We start from the raw sequence: 26,603 nt of genomic DNA, 5'->3' as shown, positions 1-26,603 counted from the left end.
AAACACAATTTGGGCAGGCTGGGTCTAAAGCCTATGAACTTGTCTTTGTCTACACACATGTGGTTGCTAGCTCTATTATGTATCTATCACATGTTCTCTTTGTCTTGCAGTCTCTTATCATGCACTAGTAATAGGGTGACTTCTTTCTCCTTTTCTATCACTAGATTTGCATTCTCATCAACCTTTTTTGTTGGAATCCTGCAATCTTTAACTTAGTAACCTACCTTTTGAAAACTATAGCATTTAACTTTTGATTTGTCAAACCCATGTCTCAAATTGCTTATGTTAGCTGAATCGGTCGGCCAATTGACCTATTAAGGTTGCCACAACCTCTTCTTCTTCTTTTTTCTTTGCTTTGTCCACATCTTCTACCCTCTTGGAATAGTAAAAGCCATCTTGCTTTGAAAAAAGTGTTTGTGCACCCATATTTTCTTTGATCTCATTAACTTTTTCTTCATATGCTTATAGTTTCCTATGAGACCTTGTATTGAAAGAATATCCATATTTTACGACTCCTCTATCACGACCAATACATAATAGAACTTCTTTTGCAATGAGTGTGAAATTTTCTCTACCACACATGTCTCTTCCATCTTCTCCCTATTTGTTTTTTCATTTGATTATATATGGCCAATACTCTAGCAAAATAATTTGAAATATTCTTCGATTCCACCACATGTAACTTTTTAAAGTCACATATTAACTTTTGTTGATGAACTTTTCTTATACTATTAGCTCCTTGATTTGATTCTTGCAAAACTTCTCATGCTTACTTGGCAGTGGTTGTGTTGACCACTATCTCAAAAATGACATCATTCAAACATTGGTGGATGATTGTTAATGCTTCTTGATCCTTCTTTCATACCTTTTGCACGGCCTCCCTTGGGTTGAAGTCAATGTTACTCTATTTATAGGCCTTTTTCAATCATCTTTCATACATCTTAGGAACCTTGCCAAACGTTTACTCGAATACATCAAGTTTCATAGTTGTCATTTGTTAACCTAGAATATTGAAGCAGGAAGTTTGGATTGGCCATGTCAAATAATCAAATCAAGCTTTGATACCACTTGTTGGAAGAAGGATGAATATGGTAGAAGACCAAAACACAATAATGGAAAGTAAAATACTTAAGAACAAAAAGAAGATTGAGGGAAGGTATGCTTTTATTAATTATTTTTCTCTAAGCTCTCTTAGCTACTCTCTCTCTCTCTTTTGTACTATTTAATAATGCTAAATTACAAGCCTTTTTATAAGCATTAAATCCTAGACAATCAAGGAATTAAACTACTACAAGGAGATCCTAATATGAACAAAAATTGTATTTTACCGACTAAAACGGTCAATTGTTTCAACTTATTCCACCAAGTTGCTCTATCTCAACCAGTTGATTGGTAATTTTCAATAATCAGTTTACTTTCAATAGCAAGGTGAGTTTAAGGGAACTTGTGGTCAATATCCTAGGGAGGACGCAAAGTATATCCATAAATAGTCTTGTTGGACCATGTAGATACCCATGGACATATCCACCATGTAAGCAATGTGGGCACTTGCCTAAAAAAATCAAATGAAGTATATATCATGTTGAAATCAGTAATGAGTTTCAACAAATATAAGAATTAGGAAACATTTTAAAAAGATGTATTTTGAATATAAAATTATAATTATGAGGAATTATTATGGACATGATAAATAGATGAAAAATGAAATTATATGGAATGTATTTGAGATAGAATAAGATGTAAATGACTCTAAATAAAGCATAATTAAAAAAGAAACATTGGGTGTTTACGGTGAAAGTAGAGTTGATCATATAATAGGTGTATGAGAACTTATGGAACCAAAGAAAATTTAATTATGTGTATTTAGTATGTGTAACATGTGTTGATGATGATTAAAATGAATTTAATTAAATTGTTTAGTTGTAATTGTAGTTGAATTTGCAATGTAACATGGAAAAAGATCGAGAAATTGATAAAATAAATAATATATTGTTATGTGTTGGTTTATTGAAATAAATAATTTATTATTAGTTATGTGGATGATTTATTGAATGATAGGTTATTTATATTGAAAAAGAGATATTTGTAAGTGTTGGTAATGAGAAGATCCTATAATGTTTTCAATATATGAAGTCTTGAGGGAGCAATTGTTAATTATAAAAAAATAGAATTTCATGAAGCATATTTTTATAATACATGTAAATTTTTTAAATTTATATTAGAATTTTATGATTTTTTTGAATCTTAATTAATTTAGTTATATACTTATTATATTATTTTTACCCTACTAAAATTGGATCCTAAACCCGTCCCGGTAGATACCCATATCGAATATAATGGGTTCTAAAGGAAATCCCAAATTTCATCCTTTATATATATATATATATATATATATATATATATATATATATATATATTTGTTGGTCAATCAACTCTTGAATACTAGAATACGTCACGAGTCAAGAAATGTCATCTAGCAAAATATGTAAATGGAGATCCAACAGTTTTGTTTTCATGGGATTAATATTTGATGAAAGATCAACACAGAGCTATGCAACTGTTTCAACAGGTGCATAGCCTTTGTTGTTTTCAGTCCCAGGGACAACTAATTAAGGAAATTAAATGGTAAATATATTTATTAGAGTGTGCATTCATGCATCTTCGTATGCGTAATTCCCAGTTTGTAGCGCAAACGGCCTGCAGTTAAGTTCATATATTTCACATACTCGCAAATTTTTGGGCAGAGTTTGAAGAACTACAGTGCAATCTCAAAGTCTCAAACTTGAGATGATTCTTATTTGATTGATTGATTGATTTTGTTCTACATAAGTTGTACATCATCCATGAAATAGACTAGTTCCATAATCAGCCATTTTATTTTAACTCGATCTATCGCGATCAGCTTGGCTTTGAAACAGCTTTTTCCCACAATTAAGTCTTCAAACCCTGAAAAAAAAAAAAAAAAAAAAAAAAACCCATCAAATAATACCTTTTAGCTGTTGTTATCATCACAGATTTATATGGTATAGATAGCAAGGAACAAGTAAAGTTACACTTACTGGTCGTATTGAATTACGACTTTGCCAGCATTAGGATCAGCGATTCGGGAGAAAGCATCCTTCGAAAGATTGATGACTCCATTACATCCTTTACTACAATAATCGACAACTGTTACGACGACACTACCTTGTTTGCATGGTTTTGGAGCTTGATTTGCACCTCGTATGCACGACACTCTGTATTTTCTCCCGCATGCTTTTCCACCATTCCACAGAGTATCACTCACCCCAGCAACCATAACTCCATCGTTCCTGTTTCCAAAACACTTAGAGGCTGCAAAATTAATACAAAGAGTATTTACAAAAATTGATTAGTAACCATGGTCGGAGAAGGCTTCAATTTTTGCCACAAGAACTAGCTCATCATCAAAGACTCGCGGAAGGATATTATACCTACTGTGAAGAAAATATGTACTAGTGCTCAAGAATTTCTAAATAACAAGATAAAGGAAAACAAAACCCTGTAGCAATTGGCAACCCAGATATGAATTTACTGTCAATAGATGCAAACGTAGTTCATGGAATCATGAGATTTATAACTTACGAGTATAAGGAGGCTCATAGAAAACGGCATTTCCTTGTGCAGCATGCGCAACGGAGATAAGGCATGATACAATGCCTACCATTATAAAAACTGATTCAATCTTATAACCCATTTCTTCTTTTTTAAGGTCTAAGGAAAAAAAGACCAAGTAATTTCGTGGCGCAAACCTGACTCTTTCTAGCTGCTAATTTATAGAAGAAGTTGCCTATGAAGAACAGGTTTCCTCCATTTGGAGAGTAAACAAGGGTGCATTTCCTTGCTCAGTCTTCATGGGCCCGGCCCTCCCCCTTCACTAATGAGAGAGTAGACCGCGTATGACTTTGCCTTCGCTCAAAAGTACCCTTCTAGACTAAAATGTCTGTCTAGTCTTTGCTGTCACCTTCGTGGAAAGAGGGGGAGAAAAAAAAGGAGTGCAGATACTTTTATGTTCGGTTAATTAAAATTTCCATGTTCTTCAGTGTAGAAGAATGAAAAGAATTCTACGAAACTTGGAAAGACCATTACCGCATCTTGCTTAGGTCTATGTTCCCATTGGCTTTTTCATGTTCTCTTTCAAACTAACGCACTTCATTCTGTCTTAACGCTAATAAACAGTACTTGATTACACTTTATCACCTCTTTCTAATATTTAAGGGATGTTTGAGACTATAATGACGACGACTGCTTTTTAAAATAATGGTTATTAACTATTATATATATAATAAAAAAATACAAGAAAATATGCATTAAAAAAGTCTAAAAGATTGCTCAAGATTAGTGGTGGAGGACCAAGATGACAAGTGAAAAAATTGAAGGACTAAAATGTATAAGATTAGTAAAATTGGCAACCTAATTCTGACCAACAAAAGGTCTCATTGGTGAAAATATTTTTATTTGGGGTAAAGAAATATAAATTTGGATTGTTAAGGAATCAATGACAATTTTGGGAGGCTTAATTAATTTTATTGAGAATTTGTTTGCAAGGAAAATAGTTTTTGAAATCAATTTAGGTGTTAATTAGAAGAAATTGAAGTTTGGGGATTGAAATTACACTTTAAAAGGTTTAATTGGTTAAATCAAGGGCTTAATTATGGAAAACAAATTGAAGTTTGGAGGCCATTTAAGGACTTTATTGCAGATTCTTATAACAAAGGATCAACCTGTAAGAGGCGCGCAATTTCAAGGGTAGAAATTGGTCAAATTAAAGGCCAAATTGAAAGTAATTGAAATTTTGGTGTTCAATTAAGGATGGGATTGAACAAATTGAAAACTATGAACTCGTTTGTAAAAGGTGCTGAAATTTTAGGCTAATATTTGAGTTTGGATGGGGTGCAATTAAAAGTTGAGAGACAATTAGGCGTGTAATAAAAAAGAATTGGAAGAGCAGGGATTAAATTGAAATTGGTCAAATCTCAAATAAAAAAACCTTAATTTCTAGGGTTTAACCTAGACAACATTTTGTTCACCCATTTTTTCATCTCATTCCTTGACAATTTTAGATGATCGAGTGAGCATGTTCAAGCGAATGAATATGGCATTTCTGATCACCTTAAAAGATGTAACCACCATCATTCAACTTAGAAACACTCACACTACAACCCTATGCCCATGAAATTGGACACTTAAACCCCCAATTCTTTCACGTAAGTCTCCAACATCTTGTCCCTGATCAACTTCTCTACATTTTCAGATTCTGGACTAATCGAGTTAGCATATTTGAATGAATGATTGTTAAGCTACGGATCTTCAAATTGAGTAAGGTTGGATCTAAACAAAAGGCGTGCATCTCCTTTACCAACTTCAAGTGATTTCTGATGATTTTTATATCAGAGTTGCTCTGGCGAGTTCTTAAAAGTGATCAACTTAATCAACCTTAACCAGACACCCATTTTAAATAAAACCACCAATTTTTTCATATGTTCACACTGAAAGCTTCTTAAAGGGTTCTTATCAATGGTTCTAAAGCCTCATTCTAAGATCAAAAGTCCTAAAATAACTCACCTTCCAAGTTTAGAAAAACCACCAAGTACCCTTAAAACAAAAACCACTATTGCAAAACCAGAATAGTGCAAGAGCTTTTAGTTGTTAGCTTTTGTCTAGAATCGTCTCACTTTGATCAAATGGCTAAACTTTGATCAATATTTGAGGAAATCCACCAAAAAACCTAGAAGAACCCTATAAATACCCCTGGAAATTAGAGGAGAAAGAGAAAGGAAAAATATACGAAAATACTCTATTAATAGACTTTATTATGAAGGTTCAAAAGCCTAACATATAAGGTCTAACAAGCTTTGGAAATACAGAGGGTGAAAGGGAAAGAATGAAGGAAAAGAGAAGAAAAACAGTAGCTTACAATCAACAAGTTTGAAGAAGGTATAACCATGTAAAAACTCAAGGGTGGAATTCATATGGTCTGCCCATTCATGCTTTATTAATGTTTAAACCTCTTATGATGTTTTTTTCTTAACTTGTTTTAATGTTATGATATTTTCTAGTTTTATTCTGATTAATATGTAGAAATGTTGTTTTTATTGTTTAATTCTTGTTTAGAGTTGCTATTAATGTTACTGAGTGTCAGGACAATATGTTTGTTACTGATTTTGATAAAATAAGAGAGTTTTTTTGGATTCTACCAAAAGGTGGTAGTGGGTGTGTGATGCCTTTTCTATTTTTTTCAATGTATGTTCTTGGTTCTTGAGCATGGTTTAGGTTCCAAGTGTTCAAAAAGTCATTTTTGAAATGAAATTTAATGTTTTTGTTTGCTATCATTGCGGTTGTAGTTATGAAGTTGGAGTTTAATGCATGTTTATGATGGTTTGATGTCTTTTGTTAGGTCTTTGAATTCAACTATGCTTGGCATTGAAAATGTGGTTTGTAAGGATCGAAAGAAGTGTATTTAAAGGCCTAGAAGGCCAAATCTGGGTTTTGAAATTAGTTTTTCAATTTATGGAAATGTTCTAAATTTTGGGTTTATGTTCTTCGCATGAACTTTGCCTTAGCCTCTTGTTTTTTAGTTGTTTTGGGTTAATTAATGGCACAAACATGTCAGTTTGTCATCTTTAGCAAATAATCTAGGTTTAAAATTCATGCATAACATGTATTCATGCATTTAGATTCTAGAGTTCTTTCGACTGTTGAAACATATTTTGATCAAATCGTTGCTTTTGAGTGTTAATCGAAGAAAATAAATGCTTGATCTACGCATGATTACAAACAAAATCATGCCCTTGATTGCATGAAAACTTATCTGGTTTGTGATTTGTGTTTGTTGGGTTTCAGTTTGAATATTCATCGTATCTTGGTGTTTTATATATTTTTGTTAGAAAATTTTATGTTTTTTGTGTTTTTTTAGTTTTGATTTGTTTTTTATTTAATTATTTTTTTTGCTTTAGTTTCGGATCAAAACATGGTTTTCAGTTCGGTTCATGGTTGAACTAGTGTGTGTTTTCGAGTCAACCCGATTTGTTTTGTTTTGTTTTGAGTCAGGTGCTAAGGCTTTGTTTGGTTGGTTAGTAATTTGTTGAGGAATTTTTGGCCTATTGGGTTTTTAAGCAAATAAGCCTTTAGACCTATTTTGACAGTTTTGTTTTGAATAAAAAATGTTTTTTTGCTGAGCAAACCCCAAATGAATCCCAAAAATTCCTAAACAAATTCAAGGACCAATTTAAAATTATTTGTTGATCTTTCACATGTTTTTTTAGCAATTTTATTTAATATTGAGACTATAGACTTATAGTGTAAGATAGTGACCTAGTATTAAAATAACCACTTTTCATTAAAATCTCAAAATTTTCTAAAACATTTTATCATTTTGTAAAAATATGAAAGCAAAATGTTTTTTATTTGGTTTGCATATTACTAAGTCTTAAAAAAAAAACAGAAACCATATTTTGGCTTTAAAATATATATAAAAAATACATGGTATGATATAGCCTTTTTTTATGCACAAAAATGAAAAAAATATCGTTGCATGTATTTTTTGATTTAATAACTAGTTTATTAAATCCATGAGAATTTGACCAATATTTTAAAAACTCTAAATTGTTTTTCTGAGAATTAATAGTTAATATTTTGATATAAATACTAGATTTACATGTAGACTAGTAATTAAATACAAGGAGTTGATTATAAAATTCTCAAAAAAATTTCAAATATTCACTAATTTTTATTGGGAGTATTTTTCACCATGATATATTAATTATAAAAACTGTTTTGCCTTCCAAGATAGGTGAATATACAATTTTTTTTTCCCACAATAATTTGTTTAGGTATTCAAGCTTATAATAATTCAAAATACTTGATTTATTCATGAGCATAAATCTTTGTTCTAAGTCATAGATGTATCATCGGTTAAGAATATATCAATATCTTTAAACTATATATAGACTATATAATTCATTTTACCTTAGATAAGGTGCATTAAAAGTATTAATATTGTCCTTAGCCACAACAAATATCTTATATTAGAATTTCATATAAGATTTCTCGATCCCGACATCCCGCCATATTGTACACACACTTGTGACAATGCTTTTCACTAAAAAATAAACTAAAATAATATTTTTTTATTCTAAAAATTATTTTAACATTAATAAGTTAAAAAAATTTAAAAATATAAAAACTTTAATATTTTGTGAAATTATTTTGAGCGCGTCCCCTAAAAACTCCAATAAAGTTTTTTACCCTGATCCAAACCAAACTTTGGACACAAATATGAAATGTATGACCATTTGTTCCTAATGCCTTCTTCGTTTGACCTCACATTTTTCCACGCTTTAGTCTTTAAGCACTTTAGATACATTGAACAATAACACGGAAAGGAATCAAAACATCTTTTCCACGAAATTCAATATTAATGTGGTGATTTAACTAATCCATGAAAATTTTACCAATATTTTATAAGAATTTATTTGGATATATTATTTTATAATAAATTTAAAATATTATATTTATTTATGAGTGTAAATCTTTATTTTAAATCATAAACGGACCATCAGTTATGAACTCATCAATACCTTTAATCCATATATAGATTATACAATGCAATTTATCTTAGGTTGTTAATATATTCCTTTGGCATAACAAATATTTTACCTTAGAATTTCATATAAGATTAGTCCATCTAAATCTTTTAGTGACAATAAATCAAATTATTAGATGACAACTCCTCAATTCTGACATCCCGTCGTATTGTGTATGTAAGTGTTATAATGTTTTTTATTTTAAAATGTATTAAAATAATTTTTTTTATTTTAAAAATTTTAATATCAATAAATTAAAATAATTTAAAAATATATATAAAAAAATAATTTTAAATAAAAAATTTATTTTTTTGTAAAACCTATTTGGGCCGCGTTCCCAAATATCACTTATAATGTTTTTTACCCGATCGAAACCAAACTTTCGATACAAATATGAAATGTCTGACCATTTGTTCCTAATGCATTCTTCGTTTGACCTAACATTTTTCCACGCTTGGTCTTTAAGCACTACAGATACGTTGAACAATAACACTGAAAGTAATCAAAACATCTTTTCCACGAAATTCAATATTGATGTGGTGATGTAACTTGTTTCCTTGGAAAATTGTCACCACTTCCCACCATGATAATACTTCACGCTATCTTGGTTTTTGGATTTTGGACATGAATTACAACAGTTTCTTTTTATTTAATAACTTGCTTATTTATTGGTCCGTGTAATATACGATAGGCTTAGGTAATGTTAGCAACAAAATGCTATTTCAAATCATTCCTTCAAGAACCGCAATGTGATCTCAAATTTCATTTGCTAAACTTTGAGAGTGTAGTTATAATTGTTTTTTAAAATATTTTTTATATTAAAATACATCAAAATAATATTTTTTTATTTTTTAAAATTATTTTTTATACCAATACATTAAAATGATTTAAAATATATAAAAAACTTAATTTTTAATCAAAAGAATTGAATTTTTAGAAACACTATTAAAGAGTGATCACCACCAGATTTGTGGTGTAGATAATCGTTGTTATATTGCTTAGATGCTTCAAGAACATCAAGGATTTTGTTATCATTAATAGCCATGGATGTGCGGTATGAATTATTAAAAACAAATCCTGGTTTTCTCATCATTATCATGCTGCTGCCTCATTACTACATGCATCAAACCAGACACCCATGCCCAGGCCGCGGAGGTTGCTTGCATGGAGAGTACTTCCAATTCCAAGTGTTGAGCGTGGTAACCATCTGATTGAATCTAGCTATACGGAGGTCACTGCTGCTTTTCTGAGATTTAGAGAGCTTATCAATGCGGAAAGCTTAACGACCTAGGATCAAGGCATCTCTGGTCTTCTCCCCTCCCAGTTGGGTATCTCTTTCTCCCAACAGCATAGAGATTGGGAGGCTTGGACCTTCGATTGGAACACCGACTCGATCGCACAACAATCAACTTGACTGTTCAACTTCTGCTTCCTTTGAATGGTGAGTTTTGGAGAGTGTTGGCTTTTGTGATCAGAGTGGTAAAAAAAAGTAGGTTTTTATAAAATCATTTTTTGTTATGGTTTGATATAATAAAATATGTGTTTAGTTAAAATTATAATTGTTTAAAATATAATTTACATGTGTTTGATTAAGCTTTTTTTTTTTTTAAGTGCTTCGAGTAATGAAATTACCATGAAGGACATGTATAAATTTTCAAGTTGTGAGTAGTATTTATGTTTTTTTTTTTTTTGTAATACATAAAAAAAAATAAGAATGTTTATTACTCGATGTTGTTCTCCAAAGCTAAGACATTCAAAAGACCTTCTCAAATGGAATATATCCATAATTTACACGTTCCAAAGGGCATGTCCCCTCTTTTTTTCCACCTTGTGGCAGGCCCCGGGTCAAAGTTTTAGGCAAGTGGGGGTCTTGGTCGACGTCTTTTTGAGTTTTACGAAAAAAGGGGGAAGAGAAAAACAAGGGAAGGAAGCCTTCTTATTACCCTACCTCGTGCGTCTAGGGGAAGAAGAAGACCCATATTATCGTTCAAAACAACATCGTTTGGGTCTTTTTTTTTTTTTAAATAGTGGATGAAATGGCACCGTTTTACCCAAAACGCGTCGTTTCATTTAAAAGAAAATGGTGGCAAAATCGTGCCAAAGTCCAAATCAGTCCTCAATTTGTGATTTTAAAAATCAATTCAATTGCATCCCTGTCAAATTCAATCGTTGGCCTTGAAGTTGGTTGCCTTTTTCACTTTAGTTCTTGGTCTCTAATTTATGCAATTTGACTCTCAATTGATCACTAAACTTCTAATTTCTTCAATTTGGCGCCTGATTCAATTTAATTACAGCCCCTTTATTTACACGTCTTTTCCAGTTTGATCCTTGGTTTCATATTTCTTCAATTAAGTCCCTAATTGGCTATCAAACTTCAATATTTATGCAATTAAGCCCTTGATTTGACCAAATCAACTCTTAAAAATTATAATTTGACCTCAGAACTTTAATTTCTTCCAATTAAAGCCCAAATTAACTTCAAAATCAATTTTTCTTATAATCAAACCCTCCATAAATTCAATTAACCTTCAATAAAATTTAATTGAGTCTATAAAAATCTAGTTTTGGACTTTTCTTTCTTAAATTGAATTTTCCTTATCAATATGACTCTCATTAGTTAACAAAATATTGTCAAATTTTAATCTTTGTATTTTTAAACCTCCTCAATCAATTTTTAGTCATTTTCTAGGATTTTTGGCATCCTTTTCTTATTGTTATTATTATTTTTTGTTTTTCTAGTCCAAATATATATTTTTTATTTTTTGGAAGAAAAAATTGAATTTGAGGAATAACCCAAAAATGGGTTATGATAGCGATCATATTCTGTAAATGCAATATCTTCTTGCGACTTCCTCTTAATATAGTTATGAGTGCCATTAATGCCACTATAATCTGCACTTGTGATTTATACGGATATGCGAGCATGTTCAGTAAAATTCTTCATCTTTCGTTCCACACTCCAAAGGCACGTTTAATGACAATATGAGTGATGAGTGTGCATAATTGAATCACTTTTCCCGACTTGTTGGTTGTTGTCGACGCTGAAAATCTTAGAAGTGATATCTCTCACCTTTATATGGACCTAGAAGTCCATACTCATTTGGGTACCCAGTATCAACCAAATAATATTTCCTTGTGATGACAAGTAAGAAAATTGTAACTAATTTTAGCAAAAATATAGAATAAACATATTTTAAATTTAAATAACATTTAATTATTTTCATAATTTTACATTCAAAAGGTTTCGAAAATGTTATAGTTGAATTGCCAATAGCCTCTAGAAAATATATAAGTATCATGAGTGCTACCTTCTCATCATTCCCAAACAAATATGAATTGCATATCAAAATTACATGCGACCATTACGTTCCGTGTCGGCACACTTTTTATACCAGTAAATTGTATTTAATTTTTTTAAAATACAGAAGCACTAAGATGTGTGTTGTCAATCGTACCAACGCATTCTACAAAACTAAAGAAAACAATAGCCAACATTTCATAAATAAAAAACCAAAATTAGAAATTATTTTTTCTTTGTCATTAATTGCTAGAAACACCATTTGCCTAACCTTAAAATAAGGCATGAATCTTGGATTCATCGCAATTTCTTTTAGAGTGTTTAAAAATTTAGAGTCCTTTAGTTTAATTATATCTATCGCAAGCAAACAAATTGTCTTCAACACTTCATTAAAATATTGACTCACAGTTTCACCAGAATGTAGAAATCTTTATTGAACTTGCCTATTTCTTACACCTTTTTGCAATGGTGTAAAAAAAACATTGCCACCTTCTCAAAAACACTTGTTTTTTTTTACAGTTACAACCCATACTATTTTTCCAAGTCATAACAAAGGTTTTGTAATGTCGTTGCATCCATCCTAAACATATTAACACATCATTTCTAGTGTCCTCGTACGACTTCATTTAACCATCTCATTCTTGTGTTATATGAAACCATACAAGGTTTCTTATGCATATAAGTAGCATAATCCATGTGTAAAACATCGGCGATGCATAGCAATAGTTTTTTACAATAAAAATGATTTAGCCTTATTATAATTATAATTTTCATCTTCAATTCCATCACTATCATCATCATTGTCATCATCATCATCATCATCAGCTTCATTGGAATCATCTTCATCACCACCACCAACATCATCTCCTATAATTAATATGATCAATTACACGATTCAATATAGTGTCGTAATTGTAGCATGAACCCATTCATCTACTATATTTACCTACATGGATTCATTGACAAACATTTTGGTTCATTACAATTAATAACATAAAATTCATCCATCACTTTTTAATACCATTTGACAACATTATTTCTTAGTTTGAAAGATACGGAAAAAATAATATCATGTTTTAGATTAATAACATCAATTTTATTAATACATAAATAAAAAATGAATATTTTTTTTTAAAAAGCATAAACTATTTAAAAAACTATCCAACACTTGGATGAAAACATAAAATTAATATTTTCATCCACAATCCATACAAAAAAGAGAAGTTTATTTTTTAAGACTTGAAATAAATCGCTTTGAACTCGGCATCCCCCCCATTCTTTCCTTTTTGAATATAACAAATTTATGAAATAAATTGCATAAAAAAAAGAGTTTACAGTTAAGTTCTATTGCATATGAATGAAAAATCCTGCTTAAATGAGGTCATATTTGTTTTTACAGTCTAATCATGCTTTTGAAAAATCTTAAATTTTTTGACCTAAGTGTTTGGGTCTAGCATGTGACACGACCAAAGAGTTGATGTCTTCTTCCAAGTGTAGGAGTGTCAAAGTAATAAATAACCCAACAAGACTGGGGTCGAACCACATGGAGGTTAACTATATAAATTATAAATAATAATAATGATAATAATAATAATAGTAACAACAACAACAATAACAAGTTGAAGAGAGTTTCGAGATGTGATATTGATATAAGCATTAAACAATGATACAAACAATTATCAAGGTTAGAGGATCCACTAATGATATTTCAAACAAGTATAGTATAAACTCTTATTACTCAACTGGAAACCACACACAAAGGAGATTCCAATCGGATTATAAATTGTTAACATGATTACATTAATTATCTTATTCGAATAATGCTAATACTTGTAAATGTTGTCAGGTATTCATGATTATAACTTATGTTAACAACAAATCAAGTTCCTTTCATAGCATAGGTGTCGATTATACCATACGGTTGGGCTATGAAAGTGCCAAGCATTTATTATACTAAGGGTTGTTCAACACAAATCTAGATTAATCATTTAACAAGTAAGGTATTAAGAGTGAACAAGATAATAAATATAAAAACATGTTAGTATCAAGCATTAAAGTCCATGTTGAGTTTATACTATACTTATTCTTACACCATTGGTGTAACATTTTCACCTTGACATAATAGATTTAGCTAAACATAATGAAAGAAAGAAACATAAATAATTAAGATAAGAACATAATTATATAAATAAAGGAAAAGAAATGAAAAGCATAAACAAGAGATTAATATAACATAAAATAAAACTTAAACATTACAAAATATAAAGAAAGAGAGCAAGATCATGATGTTGATATGAACACCAAGATGCCTAGATGCATGAAAAATACCTCCTTTTATAGGCCAAAATTTGAAACTATTAATTTGATGACTAATAGTTAAGTGGGCGGCCACATCTTGATTTAATGACAATCCTTATCTTCTTGTCTAAACAAAACATTATTGCTAACATCAGAATTCGAACAGACTTGAATAATAAAAGTTCTAGGAAATTGTCTCAGCTTTCAAACAAAAAAAGAATCAGTGCATTTGAACTTCTAGAACTAGAAATATGGGCTGAACACTAAACAATATCTGAGCTGCAGGACAGATTCAGACTTCTCTGTTGTTGCTCCAATTTGGACTTGAAAACAAACTTTTTGAATCTTGGGCTCCCATAAAAGTTTTAGGCCTATGCCTTAGCTTTCCATTAGTATAGAGCAGACCTAAATCCAAGTTCTACAGCTCTAGTTATGATCTAATGACTGAACAGTGTTCCAGTTTGGACTGAACCAACATCTCTTTTCTAAGCTTAGCCCTATTTTTATCTTCTCGATTTCAGTAGTTAAACTCATCAATCAATCCTTTGATTTATGTGATAGACCTGCATTTAAGATGGACATTTATCATAAATTAAAGGTATCTTATAGTATCAAACTTGTTATTATAAAACATGCTTTAATTAAGGAGTTATTAATACTTCAAGTGCAAAATAATGATATAAAACCTTGATAAAAATACACTTTTAAGTACTAATCAACATGGTTGCCAGACCCAGGCGCACGAGTCTGGCAGATCCAGGTGAGCAGGTTTGGCATGGTTGCTAGACCCTAGCGCCCTGGGTAAGACAACCATGCTTGATTTGACAAACAACAAACAAGAAGGATAATTGTGCATTTTAGTTGTCATGAGAGAGAAAAGAAAGAAAAAACACAAACAATCTATTACTGACGACAATCCAACCATTATCTGTCTACACGCGTCACACCATGTGGAAGAGGGCACCACTGTGCATCCAGTACGACAACAAATGACTAGATTTGGCCACCAGGAAGCGCTATACGCACCTCCTTAATGGCGCGAGCGCCACCGATTTGCTAGGGAAGAAAAATAAAGCCAAAAAACATCTTGTGAAAATATGAAAAATCAAAGGTGAAACTATTATTATAATTTACAATAAAAAATTTCTTGATTTACATGATTTCTCGTAACATTAACTTTTGTTATAATAATTGTTCAATACAATGTTATTTTTGTAAGCATTCATTAATAAAATCACAATTCTCATATTGGTGGTTGTAAAAAAATTTACTATTTCCCAGTGCTTTTCTATCTTATCCTGTATTCTAAAAACAATTACTAGGTAAAATACCCGTATTTAAACCTGTTAATAAGCCTAATTGCGACAAGCGGTTGAACCTGTAAGACTTTCTTCGTAACTGCTTTCCTGTCTTCTAATAAAGCTCCATCCCCTCCGCGCCAATCCCCAGATCCTCCTCCAAATGGGCGACCCCGCCCATGGTAAACTCTCTCAATTTCCCCACATTTTCTCATCAACCAGACACCCTTCTCTCACATCGCATTTCTTAAATTCTATTCTCTCTTATTTTTCTTTTCTTATTCTAATCTCTAACATTTCTCTACAGACTCATCCGATTTCCTCACCGACAAATCGGCTAAAATCTTTGTGGCTGGACACCGCGGTCTAGTTGGCTCGGCAATCGTCCGTAAACTTCAATCCCTTGGCTTCTCCAATCTTGTCCTTCGGTCCCACTCCGAGCTCGATCTCACTCGCCAATTTGATGTGGACTCCTTCTTTGCCGCCGAGAAGCCTCGATTTGTTATCCTAGCCGCTGCTAAAGTCGGCGGGATCCACGCTAACAATACGTACCCTGCCGATTTCATTGCTATAAATCTCCAGATCCAAACTAATGTGATTGACTCCTCATTTCGCCACGGAGTTAAGAAATTTTTGTTTTTGGGATCTTCATGTATTTACCCTAAGTTAGCACCGCAGCCCATTCCTGAAAATGCACTGCTTACTGGGCCTTTAGAGCCTACGAATGAGTGGTACGCAATTGCGAAGATAGCTGGGATAAAGATGTGCCAGGCTTACAGGATTCAGTATAGTTGGGATGCTATTTCTGGAATGCCGACCAACTTATATGGTCGGAATGATAATTTTCACCCGGAGAATTCTCATGTTTTGCCGGCATTGATGAGGAGGTTTCACGAGGCGAAGGTGAATAATGCGAAACAAGTGGTGGTCTGGGGAACTGGGAGTCCGTTGAGGGAGTTTTTGCATGTTGATGATTTGGCGGATGCTGTGGTGTTTTCGATGGACAAGTATAGTGGGTTGGAGCATTTAAATGTGGGCAGTGGGAAGGAGGTTACTATAAAGGATTTGGCAGAGTTGGTGAAGGAGGTTGTAGGGTTTGAAGGGGATCTTGTTTGGGATACATCAAAGCCAGATGGGACTCCGAGGAAGTTAATGGATAATTCTAAGTTGTTGGGGTTGGGTTGGACACCGAAGATTTCACTTAAGGATGGGCTTGTTGATACTTATAAGTGGTATGTGGAGAATGTGGTGGGGCAATGATGCAGGTGATTACTACAACGTTTAATGTGTTTTCTATTGAAGAGTATTGGCTGTCGGTCTAATGATTGCTACTATATATGCTATGCTTAAATTGAAATAATTTCAACACTCATTGTGTATCAGTTACCTTACATATGCATTTGCCTCTAGTTCACTAGTTATTTTTGTCTAGGAACTCCGAATGCTGTTGTTGTTTCAGTGTACTATTATTTTATGTTGAGTAGCTCATTCTGAGGATTATTACATGAATGTGGTTGGTGCTTGTGGCTTTTTATATGCTGGATTAGGCATGAATAACATTGCTAATCAAAATTCATATGCTTGTCTTTATATCTTGTCCCACCTCTTGCACGAGCATTGCTTGATTTACACTTTCTAATGTGGATCTGCCTTTTATCTATGTCAATTTGCTAATTTTATTTTTCCAAGAAACATGCTTTGAATTCAACATCGAGTTTCCATTTGTCTGTGATGTAGGCAATTATATATAGCGTGGCAAGTGCTGTGTTGCTTCGTTAGTAACATGATATATGCTTTCTTGTTTCTAATGCATTTCCCAATTGGTAATGGTTTCCTACCAGTAATTAATCTAGCTTGTTTAGAAATATGGTACATATGTTGTGTGTATTCTGTGACTATTTCATTATAAACTCCTCTTCTGCCTGAGATATTTGATCTTCCATTCTTTCTCTAATCTTTATTTTGTTTACCCCTGCTTTTTATATATTTTATTTCCCCCCTGACTTCTTGTACACAAGCTCGAGCAAGGCATGACGATCTCAATTGATATAGAAGTTAGTGCTATCCTGTTCTAGTTTAACCTTGATTCCCAATTGTCACACAATTTTCTTCATTTCGTATACTTGTTATGAGTTGTAGTTGTTCTGCCCTGCAATTGTAATCACCCAACACTGAGCATCTGAGTCCTGATATCATTGATGAGTTCATTGTCTTTCTTATATTTGAAGGTCAATCGCAATGTCAAATAAAACTCAGTCCAACAGGAAAGCTCAGCATACTGTAGATTTTAGACCTAATAGAATTATAGGACAGGGGAGACCAAAATGATAATACGGAACGTATTTGAGCCAGAAGGTAACAAAAAGAGACCGTACTGCATTCTCTGTCTGCTTCTTTTGTGTTGAACGTTTCCTTTCACTTGTATTCTTTAGGACCAAAAAATGAAGATATGATGATGTGGAATAGAATGGATCTTTATCCTTTGGAATCAAGAACCTATTTGCTAGTGTTGATGCGATTACCTTCTCAATTCAATTGCTTGAACCCTGGATAAAATAGTGTTGTTTTTGTAACTACCAATTCTGTTTTTGATTCACTTAAACCCAATCCATGATTTGCCTGCACCAAGGTATTCGATTCTGGGATTTTTTTTTCAAGTATATCTTTTGGAAGGAGCTTTTTTTTTTTTTGGAGGGGAGGGGGGGGGGGGCTTGCTTCTTCAACAAGACCGAATTCACATCCTATGATTTGTCATCTCTGAGATAAGTTAATGAATAAACAACCACAAGATATGCATTAACTTGTGCTCCTGATAGTTGGTTGTGCCTCCTTTTCTGGCATTTGTTGAAGTATCGTTAAATATAAAAGAAGAATAAGAAATGCTTTATACCAGTTTGGGGTGCTTGATTACTAGCTCAAATATTTTCCTTCTGGAAATTTGTTTCTCTTTAGGTATACCTGGTTTATGGGGTGCCAAAATCGATACTAAGCCTGAATTATATTTGATACCGAAGTGTCTATGACTGATTTTTGGAATGTTGAAAAATAGAGCTAATTAGTAAGTAGTAACTTATGGAACACTTGTTATTCACTCAAGGTCACTGAATCCTCAGGATGCAAATGGATATAAGTCATCGTATTTGTTATTGGGGGCAACTCTTCAGCTTGCTACTTATGGGTTCTCTCTCTTTGAGGGTCTCTTTTTATTCAGGCTAACTGTTTCTAATTGATTACCATGTGTTCAGGTTTAACACAAAATCCTTGCATCGATCCAGTGATAGACCATTTAAAACTCCAGTGCAGGGATTTGGTCTATAAAAGCTTAATCCTAGTATGTTAAATTGAAAACTGCATGTTTAGATACATCCGTTCCTCTCCCAGGATGCAGAATCCCAATTTAACATTCTAAAAGAAAGTGGAAGTGGAGACTGAAAGTACATCTCTGACATTTCCTCTTGTCCTTTTCCATTATAGAGGAATTCTCTTCTAACTAATAGACTTGCTATTGAGTTATTCTCTTCGATGGATAGTCTTGGAGATTTTTCCACCTCACTTTCAATTTATTCATTGTTTTCCTTTTGAGACCTTTAGTTGTAAGATATGTGTGCATCTTGGGGGTTGGTTTGACTGTGGTTCTGTGAATTAACTATCATTTCTGTTCCCGGATCACTGACATTATGAAATTCATGCTCCTGTCCTATGTTATGTTGACTCATAAGAAGAATTGGGGCTTGTTTGAGGCAATTTTGAGTTCATGACTTTGATTCTGGTTCCCTTAAAAGTGGTTGATTGTGAATAGAAGGTTGCTTTTTCTGTGTTTCCTGTGGTACATTAGCACTGAGTTATGTTCTGAAGGTCTGGTGGTCTTATACTGCTCTTGCGTGAGTGCTTCTCTGCTTAGATCAATTTATCATAGAAATTAAGACAACAAAAGGAAAGATTGTTTCTTAACTACTAGTTACCACTTCTGAACCATGCTGTTAATTGATCGGGAACGGCTTATCAATTTGCAACGTCTGAGTGTTGTTGTTACAAGACAGCTGGTCCACTGAATTTTTGCGAACTCTATATTAACTTGTCTACAACTTAGGTGATTTACTTCTGCTATGATAACCTAGCATATGTATGCCCTTGTTCACTTGATATATGCTTGGAACATTTGATTTTTAGATAGATGATTGAAAAAGGTATGATGCTGGAAAAATAATTGCGGTTTACATATGACATGTATTCCATGAAGACATAATGAAGATCCAGGACAACTGACAGCTAAAAGTTTTAATCCAAGGTGAGGAGTTTGATTTTTGTTTTTTGGAATTTATGGATTGCTACCATATCATACCTTTAGATACATAGAAGATTGACAGTTTGAATAACAGTCAAGATTTTGTGGAATTTCAACGTGATTGGATAACAGGGAAGTATATGTATAATGAACCAAAAACACACTTCTTAGAGGACATGACAAGGAATTAAGTTATTTTTGTTGCCTTGAATGGAGCCCAATTGACCTGTAGGAGGATTGCGGGAGGGGTAGTGGTGTGTTAATGCGCTTCCATGTTATGTGGTCAGTGGTCACTTCTTTATTTTTCATAATTTTTTGTTTTTTGGGGTAATAATGGAGAGCACTGGCTCGAACCTAGGATATGCCCCTCCCAAACCTCATGCCTTCACCACCAAACCTAGCACTAGTTGGCCCTTTAATTCATGATCATGACTTTCCACTTCGGGGCAATAATTCATTAAGATAGAAATGGAAGCTAATATTGGCAAGGGTCTCTGACGTCAAACAAACAGGTGCCCAACTGAAATGTGAAGGAAAGAGTCCCAATGTTCATCCTGGTTACAGGTATCTAGTCGTGAGAATGAAGAAACCTGACTTGAGTTGTAGCAGTTTTGAATTTTGATGAACAAAAACATGGGTTTATCGTTATTCATTTACATAAAATAAATTAAATTTAATCAAAAGTTATGATTTCTTGAATAGAAGCAAAAACCAAAACGAGGGGAGGGGTGATTGGGGTACATAGAGGAGGTTCAATCAGGCAACTAATTTTGTCAAATCAATCGCATGTCTTGGAGTTGGTTTGATAACACTGTTTATCTGAGAATAAGATTCGATAACGCTGTCGCTTTACTGAAATGAAAGAGTGTATTTGTCATTTTCTTTTCAGAAACTTCACCAGAACAAGCTTTATCCCAGCTCCTTTCAAGCTTTATCTCATCTCTGGCCTCTAAAAGACCCTACGGATGCTAGCTAGCTGCCAATTCCATGCACCTGATCTGGTCCTCGTGAACGAGGGTACGAGAAAAACATAGGCACCAAGTGCTACAGCATCCATGGGCTGGGATGGGACCTAGTCTCAAGTGCACTTGTATGCTGATTCATGGTGCGTGCAAAAAAGAGAGATTCGGAGTGAGGAGCAGTCTAGGTTAGCCAAACAAAAGAACCAGACTGCCATTTAAGGTAGGTAAGGACAAGTTTTGCCTTGTGAAAGTGAACACGTTAGAGCCTTGTTTAGGCTTGCAAACAAACCAGAGAATCTAAGTTGCTGCTGCTCGCTAGCAATTTTAGGAAAATATAATTGAAGTGGACGATCCACCTACTGCTGGTTAGTGGCCCTAGCCCTGTTCTTCCCCATGAGGTGCAATACATTCTGACAAGTACATTTCAGTTATTACTATTATTATTACTGTTGTTCATGATACTTGACCCGGGATTTGGTAGGCATCGGTTGTGATCATAATCGATTACTATTGCTGCAAATCTCGTAAAGTTACCATAAAAGTTGTCGTCTTACGTTGGCAACAAACGTTCACGGGTTCATCAGAAACAGTAATAGACTAACAATACATGGGGGCAGCTGGAAGTTGAGAACTCGGGTTTTGCTCATTGCTAGTGTTATTTCCCAGGAGGCCAGTCCTGTTTATTTAATCATTACTAATCTAATATGAAGGCACGTTCCAAGCGCTTCAACCTCCCCTCCCCGCATTCCCTCCCTTCTCCCTAGCCCTCGCCGGGGATTATTGAGGTTAGTTAAGACATGCCAAAGCCTGTTTCACTTTTCCGGGAGCCCACCATCATTCCAGGTCCCACTCCCACCTTGTTCATGGCATTAATCTTGTAAAATATAATTGACCTAGCTAGGAAAACTCATTTCACATGCAACCCTATTACCAGATGTGTAGCTTTGAGGTCGTTTCCTGGTTCCGTCCCTTATCAGACCTCATACCTCCTCGTTTGCTCTGTCTTTTTTTGATTCATACAATCACAGACAACTCTACGATGGAGCATGCCCATCTCCAGGGGCCCTAGAGTTTCAGTGTTCTCTGGACCATAGAAATGATGAATTGTCCACCTCACAATCCAATCCCAAAAACAACACCATTAGAACTAAACTAAACTACACAGATGTTTTTCCTCAAATGATGTATCATGCAAGGGGAAATTTCATTAATAAATTTTACTATATAACTGATGTTTTTCCTCAACTGTATGCACACATGGTTGAAGGCGACATAACAATTCCTTGAGGATTTGAACATATACTACAAGTATCAAGCCCCTACATTTCCCGAGAAAAATTAATTAACAAAAGGGACAGAAGCAAAGACTGACAACGAAACAGTGCTGAAACATTGAAGTCTGTAGCTTTAGGGGACCCTGAGATTTTAAAGCTCTACTCACCGAATTGCTTGAGGTTAGGTGCCCACCATTTGCTGCAATTAAATTCTCTCCCCTTTCTCTACGGGGGTTTGTTCTGTGCTTGAACAAGCAGTCAATTAGACACAAAACCTGGAACACCGGACAGCTAGTATTGCTTGGAAGAAATAATAATCAAAAGATACCATGCCAATTAACCTGTTGTTGCACTTCCACAAGAACATTTGGATGCCAATTACATATCAACAATATTATCAGCCAAAGAAGAAATACAAAGAAAAGCTAGTAACAAAAGTGAAAGCAAGAGATTAGGAAGTAGTCCTTTATCATAACAATAGAGAGATTGAGCCTTCTAGCCAATATCACCACCAAACCCCGACACCATTTACCAAAAGCCAAGGAAGCAGAAGACGAAAAAGAAGAAGAAGAAGAGAGTTTTTTGCAATGATTGGACAGAAGAAATGATTTTTCTTGCGTATCCAGACCAGCTGCCACTCAAGCCTAAAACTCCCATTTGCCTAGCAAATATTCTCATGACAACGGCCACACATGCCTCAGTGCCCCAAGTAAATACAGCACCAACATCCCTAACCATGTTCCACCCGCAGCAGAAGCAGCAGCAGCAGCACCACCACCACCACCAGCAGCAAAACCCTATCATTACATAAAGCGCAAAACCAATGAGCAAAAGTTTGGTATTTAAAACTTTACCACTACAAAAGAAGAAGGTTAAAAGAAAAAGAAAACAAAGAAAGTAAATTAAAGCAAGAAAAACAATTTGTGAGTGGGTGCAAATGGCCAAAAAGAAGATGAAATCAGAGAAGAGTGACAACATGGACATGGGATTGGTTGTCTCTGTACGTTTTCTCTTCTAATTTCTCCTGTCCTCTGAGAAAAGCCCTTGACGGGTTCTCTTGTCCTATCTTAAAAAGATATAAAGAAGGAACGCGATGGTGCAAGGAAGCTGAGAACACGAGGGCTTTGCCTCGCGAGTACATCTGCTTACTGGCTACAAGAGTTAGCGAGAGTCTTGTCTAAAACATAATGTGGCCAAGAAGTAAAGAGAGTGATGTGTGTGTTTTTTTTTTTTGTACGGTTTTCAACATGGGATTCTTGGTTGTAGTAGCATGCACTTCTCTGCCTCAACACCCTCCATTCACTTCACTTCACTTGCTTGTATCAGAAGCCCAGATTAGCTAGATTTGCGCAAGCAATCTCTGTCCTCTTTCTTCCTTTTTCCATGCCTCCTCTATATCTTCTTTTCAAAATTCCACTATTACCCTTCTCCATGTCGGGATCCATGACTTAAGCAAAGTAATTATTTTTTAATGCATCCCCCCCTAGTTTATTAAAGTTGTGTACAAATTATTTAAGAATAAGAGACCTGACTCTCCTGACCAAACAGGCACCAGGGTCGAGGTTAAACTTCTCGAGACAGCCACCGAAAACCTCCACAACGGTGCTTCTAGCTAGGCCTAACATTCGTTTGTGGATTCTAGGGAGTTACCATAACCAGCTTCTCTTCTTCTATAGGGTCTAGAGAAATTATGGGGCCAAATGTAATCAGCAATGTACATGAATGGGGCTTTCAGCTTTGACCCTTTGGTCAAATATTGCTACTACTTTTGGGGGGTCCACTTTCATGGCTGAAAGGCAGCTCCATCTTCTATGGCTATTTTGCGAGAAGCAGCAGGGGTGCTTTGGTCATTTGGTCATTTGGTCGAAGAAGGGTAAAAGTACTCCGGATTTTACGTCTTCATGTTAACAGAAAGTGTCATGTGATGTGAATTGCCCTTTATGGAGGTCTTTTGCAGCCTTACTTGTAAGGGTTGCCAAAAATATGCCTTCACCTTCTTCGGGGCAACGGGGAGGATAATAAATTAATAATAATAATAATAATAATAATAATAATAATAATAATAATAAAGAAACCCCGACCAAGCCCGTTTTGGTGCTTTGCAAGAAATGGCAACAGAGCGACCTGTGTAAACTTTAGTGCACTTTTGATCATTCGATTACAAGTTCAGAGTGACAAGATTGCCCTTCAAGTATGTCCAAGTTCAATGATATTGGGAATCACAATACACTACATAACAGTGCAGGAAGCTGGGGTGTCGGGGATCAAGCAGAACGGTGGATTTGGATGCATGAATGGTGATGGGATTAGGGTGCATCAGTAGTACAATGCACCTTCATATGGTACATTGAGTCTTTTGGTGTTTAAATCCAGGCTATAATCCATCATAAACAGCAGGAGGCAGAATGCCTGAGGTAAAGCCAGACATCAGAGAAAGAGGAATGGATTTTTCAAGGGAAAATTGAGAGAGAGAGAGAGAGGTGCCTCAAGAGAAAGTAGGGCAGTTCTTAAACCAAGACAAGGAATCTATCCTCATTAAAGAAAAATACAACCATATAAAAACAACAGAAATATAAATATAACCCATTTTTTAGCATTTAGAAAAAAATTGTAATAGCACTAAAGCAAAAGCAGAACCTAAGAAGAAAAAAGATAAGGAAACAAACGAAGCACAGCAATAATATAAATTTTGAAGGGTTTTCGAAATTGAAAATATTTGAAGTATATATTTGAAGCATCTCCACGCAATCACTGAAGGAAAAAGTCTTGAAAAGGAAGACAGGATTAGAGATATTTCAGTTCTGATTTACTGATGAAGGATAATAAGAAGCAAAGATATCGATCGTTTTCAACCAAGGTATTCAAATATCATACCAGTGCTCTATTTTTCTTGGCATTACTGCCGTAACCATCTTGACGGAAGCAGAAACAGCTTATATTTACCAAATTTCTCCATTAAGCTTGCAAATGACAACCTAAAACATGCTTGCTCTTTTGAGAGAATGAGAAAGATCAGAGAGCTTACTAGCTGTTTTTGCTGTTGAATGCAAGCAAATTCTGCTTCAGGAGCCCAACTTCTTCATCTTTTATTGCTGAAACACGCAAGAGAAGTGAGAGGGGCACAAGTGTGTCGAGTAAGTGTGTGTCATTTATATCTTCTTCATGACATTAATTTTAGTTGGAAAAAGTATGCAAAAGATTCAGGATATCACGTGGAGGAAGAATTTATAGCAATAATTAACCAAAACTCTATAAAACGTATGTTGAATCCACCGTAGCAATGAATTGCTTAAATTTATCTTCATGTCCCTTAGTGGAAAAGTTGAAAGGCTAGGAGATTGAGGGTATTTGCATCTTTTTATACTGACTCATTCATCATTCAAAGATTGAACATAGATATTACTGTCCTTGCATATTATTTTTTATAATAAAAATATATTTTTTGCGTCCAGGATCAACGGAATTTAAATATGCTGATCAAGGGTGTTTTTAACTTTACACAAACTTGAAAATCAGTAAATATATATATTTACCAGTATATAAAATAAATAGCTTTTATGCATATAGGGGTGTTTTGGTACTTTTACAATGATTTATTTGTTAGAGATTCGGCTTCATACAATCTTCTCGCTTTGTATTTATTTTTTTTTAATTTTTTTTTTAACGTGTCATTTTTTTTTTAAGGTGTTATTCTAATTCATTTAGAATTGTTTTTTGTGCTTTTATACAAATGAAGTTGATTTTTAAAAATAAAAAATATTTATTTTTAAATAATATTGCTGATGTGTTTGACCTTTGACCTTGCATAATATTTTTTTTTTTTTGCAAGAGTTTATTTGTCAGTTTTTCATTTGTGTATTTATTTTTTAAATCATGAGTTTTTTAGGTTGTAAATTTATCTTTTTATTATTTTAATAAACAATTTCAGTAAATACAACAAGGTAAATATCTCATTTGTGTAGTTGAATATCTTGATTTACATTTTCTAATTTTTATCAATTTCTCTTTTAGTTATTGTTAATAATTTTTTTTCTCATTCATTTATTAATTTATTTAATGAGATAAAGCTTTTTAATTTATACTTTGTATTTTTTTATATTAAAAAAATACATTGAAGTTGCTTACATAGCTGGTATTTTTTTGAAAACAAATTATTACCCGTAGCAAAGCGTGAGTTAAATGACTTGTACTATCTATCACTCATATGATAAAACGAGGTAGTTTTTAAAAATTTATTATTATTTAGTTTTTTTTATAATTAAATAGATATTTGTATAAAACATGATGACTTAATTTTTTAAATAACAAAATATATTTTATTAAATGAATTATTTTTTCTAATATATGTTTTTTTACCAAACTTTTTTATTGGAAATTTGTTTTTTTAACTAAAAATAAAGAAAATTCAAATAATCTTTTGTAAGAATTTCAATAATTTAAAATAAGTAGAAAAGAGGATATCTTTTCAATCTAAATTATATTTTTTAATTAAGGAATTTTTTTTAGCTAAAATAAATTTTATTTTCTACAAGCATTGTTTTTTAAATAAAAAAAACTTATCATGATATAAAAATCAAGTTTCAAT

The 26,603-nt window shown here is 33.5% G+C and overlaps 2 protein-coding genes and 1 long non-coding RNA gene across 6 annotated transcripts; 1 reads left to right on the top strand and 2 right to left on the bottom strand.

Moving 5' to 3' along the window:
* Positions 1 to 2,761: 2,761 nt before the first annotated feature.
* Positions 2,762 to 3,782, bottom strand: LOC118058216 (EG45-like domain containing protein). The gene is made up of 3 exons (XM_035070916.2): positions 3,604 to 3,782; positions 3,060 to 3,333; positions 2,762 to 2,946 (listed from the first exon to the last, which is right to left on the bottom strand). The coding sequence occupies exons 1-3, from the start codon at positions 3,713 to 3,715 to the stop codon at positions 2,940 to 2,942; spliced, it is 393 nt and encodes a 130-aa protein (XP_034926807.1). The 5' UTR covers positions 3,716 to 3,782; the 3' UTR covers positions 2,762 to 2,939.
* Positions 3,783 to 15,529: 11,747 nt separating this feature from the next.
* Positions 15,530 to 21,167, top strand: LOC118058217 (putative GDP-L-fucose synthase 2). 4 transcript variants are annotated; one of them, XR_012170184.1, is made up of 4 exons: positions 15,530 to 15,679; positions 15,805 to 16,762; positions 19,668 to 19,785; positions 20,672 to 21,167. XR_012170184.1 is itself a non-coding variant. In XM_035070919.2 (3 exons), exons 1-2 carry the CDS (start codon positions 15,661 to 15,663, stop codon positions 16,755 to 16,757), a joined length of 972 nt encoding a protein of 323 aa, XP_034926810.1. In that variant the 5' UTR covers positions 15,530 to 15,660; the 3' UTR covers positions 16,758 to 16,762; positions 20,672 to 21,161. The 4 variants fall into 4 exon arrangements, 2 of the variants coding, with proteins under 2 accessions (XP_034926810.1, XP_034926808.1); XR_004689120.2 differs by having other exon boundaries at positions 19,738 to 19,785; positions 20,672 to 21,162; XM_035070919.2 differs by lacking the exon at positions 19,668 to 19,785 and having other exon boundaries at positions 20,672 to 21,161.
* A 779-nt stretch (positions 21,168 to 21,946) lies between these two features.
* Positions 21,947 to 23,705, bottom strand: LOC118058218 (uncharacterized). Its single transcript, XR_004689122.2, has 3 exons — positions 22,995 to 23,705; positions 22,186 to 22,815; positions 21,947 to 22,063 (listed from the first exon to the last, which is right to left on the bottom strand). It is a non-coding gene; the product is annotated as an uncharacterized lncRNA (long non-coding RNA).
* Positions 23,706 to 26,603: the final 2,898 nt, after the last annotated feature.

The sequence above is a fragment of the Populus alba genome, chromosome 6 (assembly GCF_005239225.2).
Source record: "Populus alba chromosome 6, ASM523922v2, whole genome shotgun sequence".
Lineage (NCBI taxonomy): Eukaryota > Viridiplantae > Streptophyta > Magnoliopsida > Malpighiales > Salicaceae > Populus > Populus alba.
The sequence above is the reverse complement of the archived record's forward strand: the minus strand, read 5'-3'. Positions and strand labels throughout refer to the sequence as shown.

What these genes read in the sequence shown, in the direction of transcription:
- LOC118058216 (XM_035070916.2), bottom strand. Translation starts at nt 3,715, where the DNA reads ATGGGTTATAAGATTGAATCAGTTTTTATAATGGTAGGCATTGTATCA. An exon ending in CTATGAGCCTCCTTATACTC is followed by an intron (nt 3,334 to 3,603) that starts GTAAGTTATAAA and finishes TTAATTTTGCAG; the next exon opens with CCTCTAAGTGTTTTGGAAAC.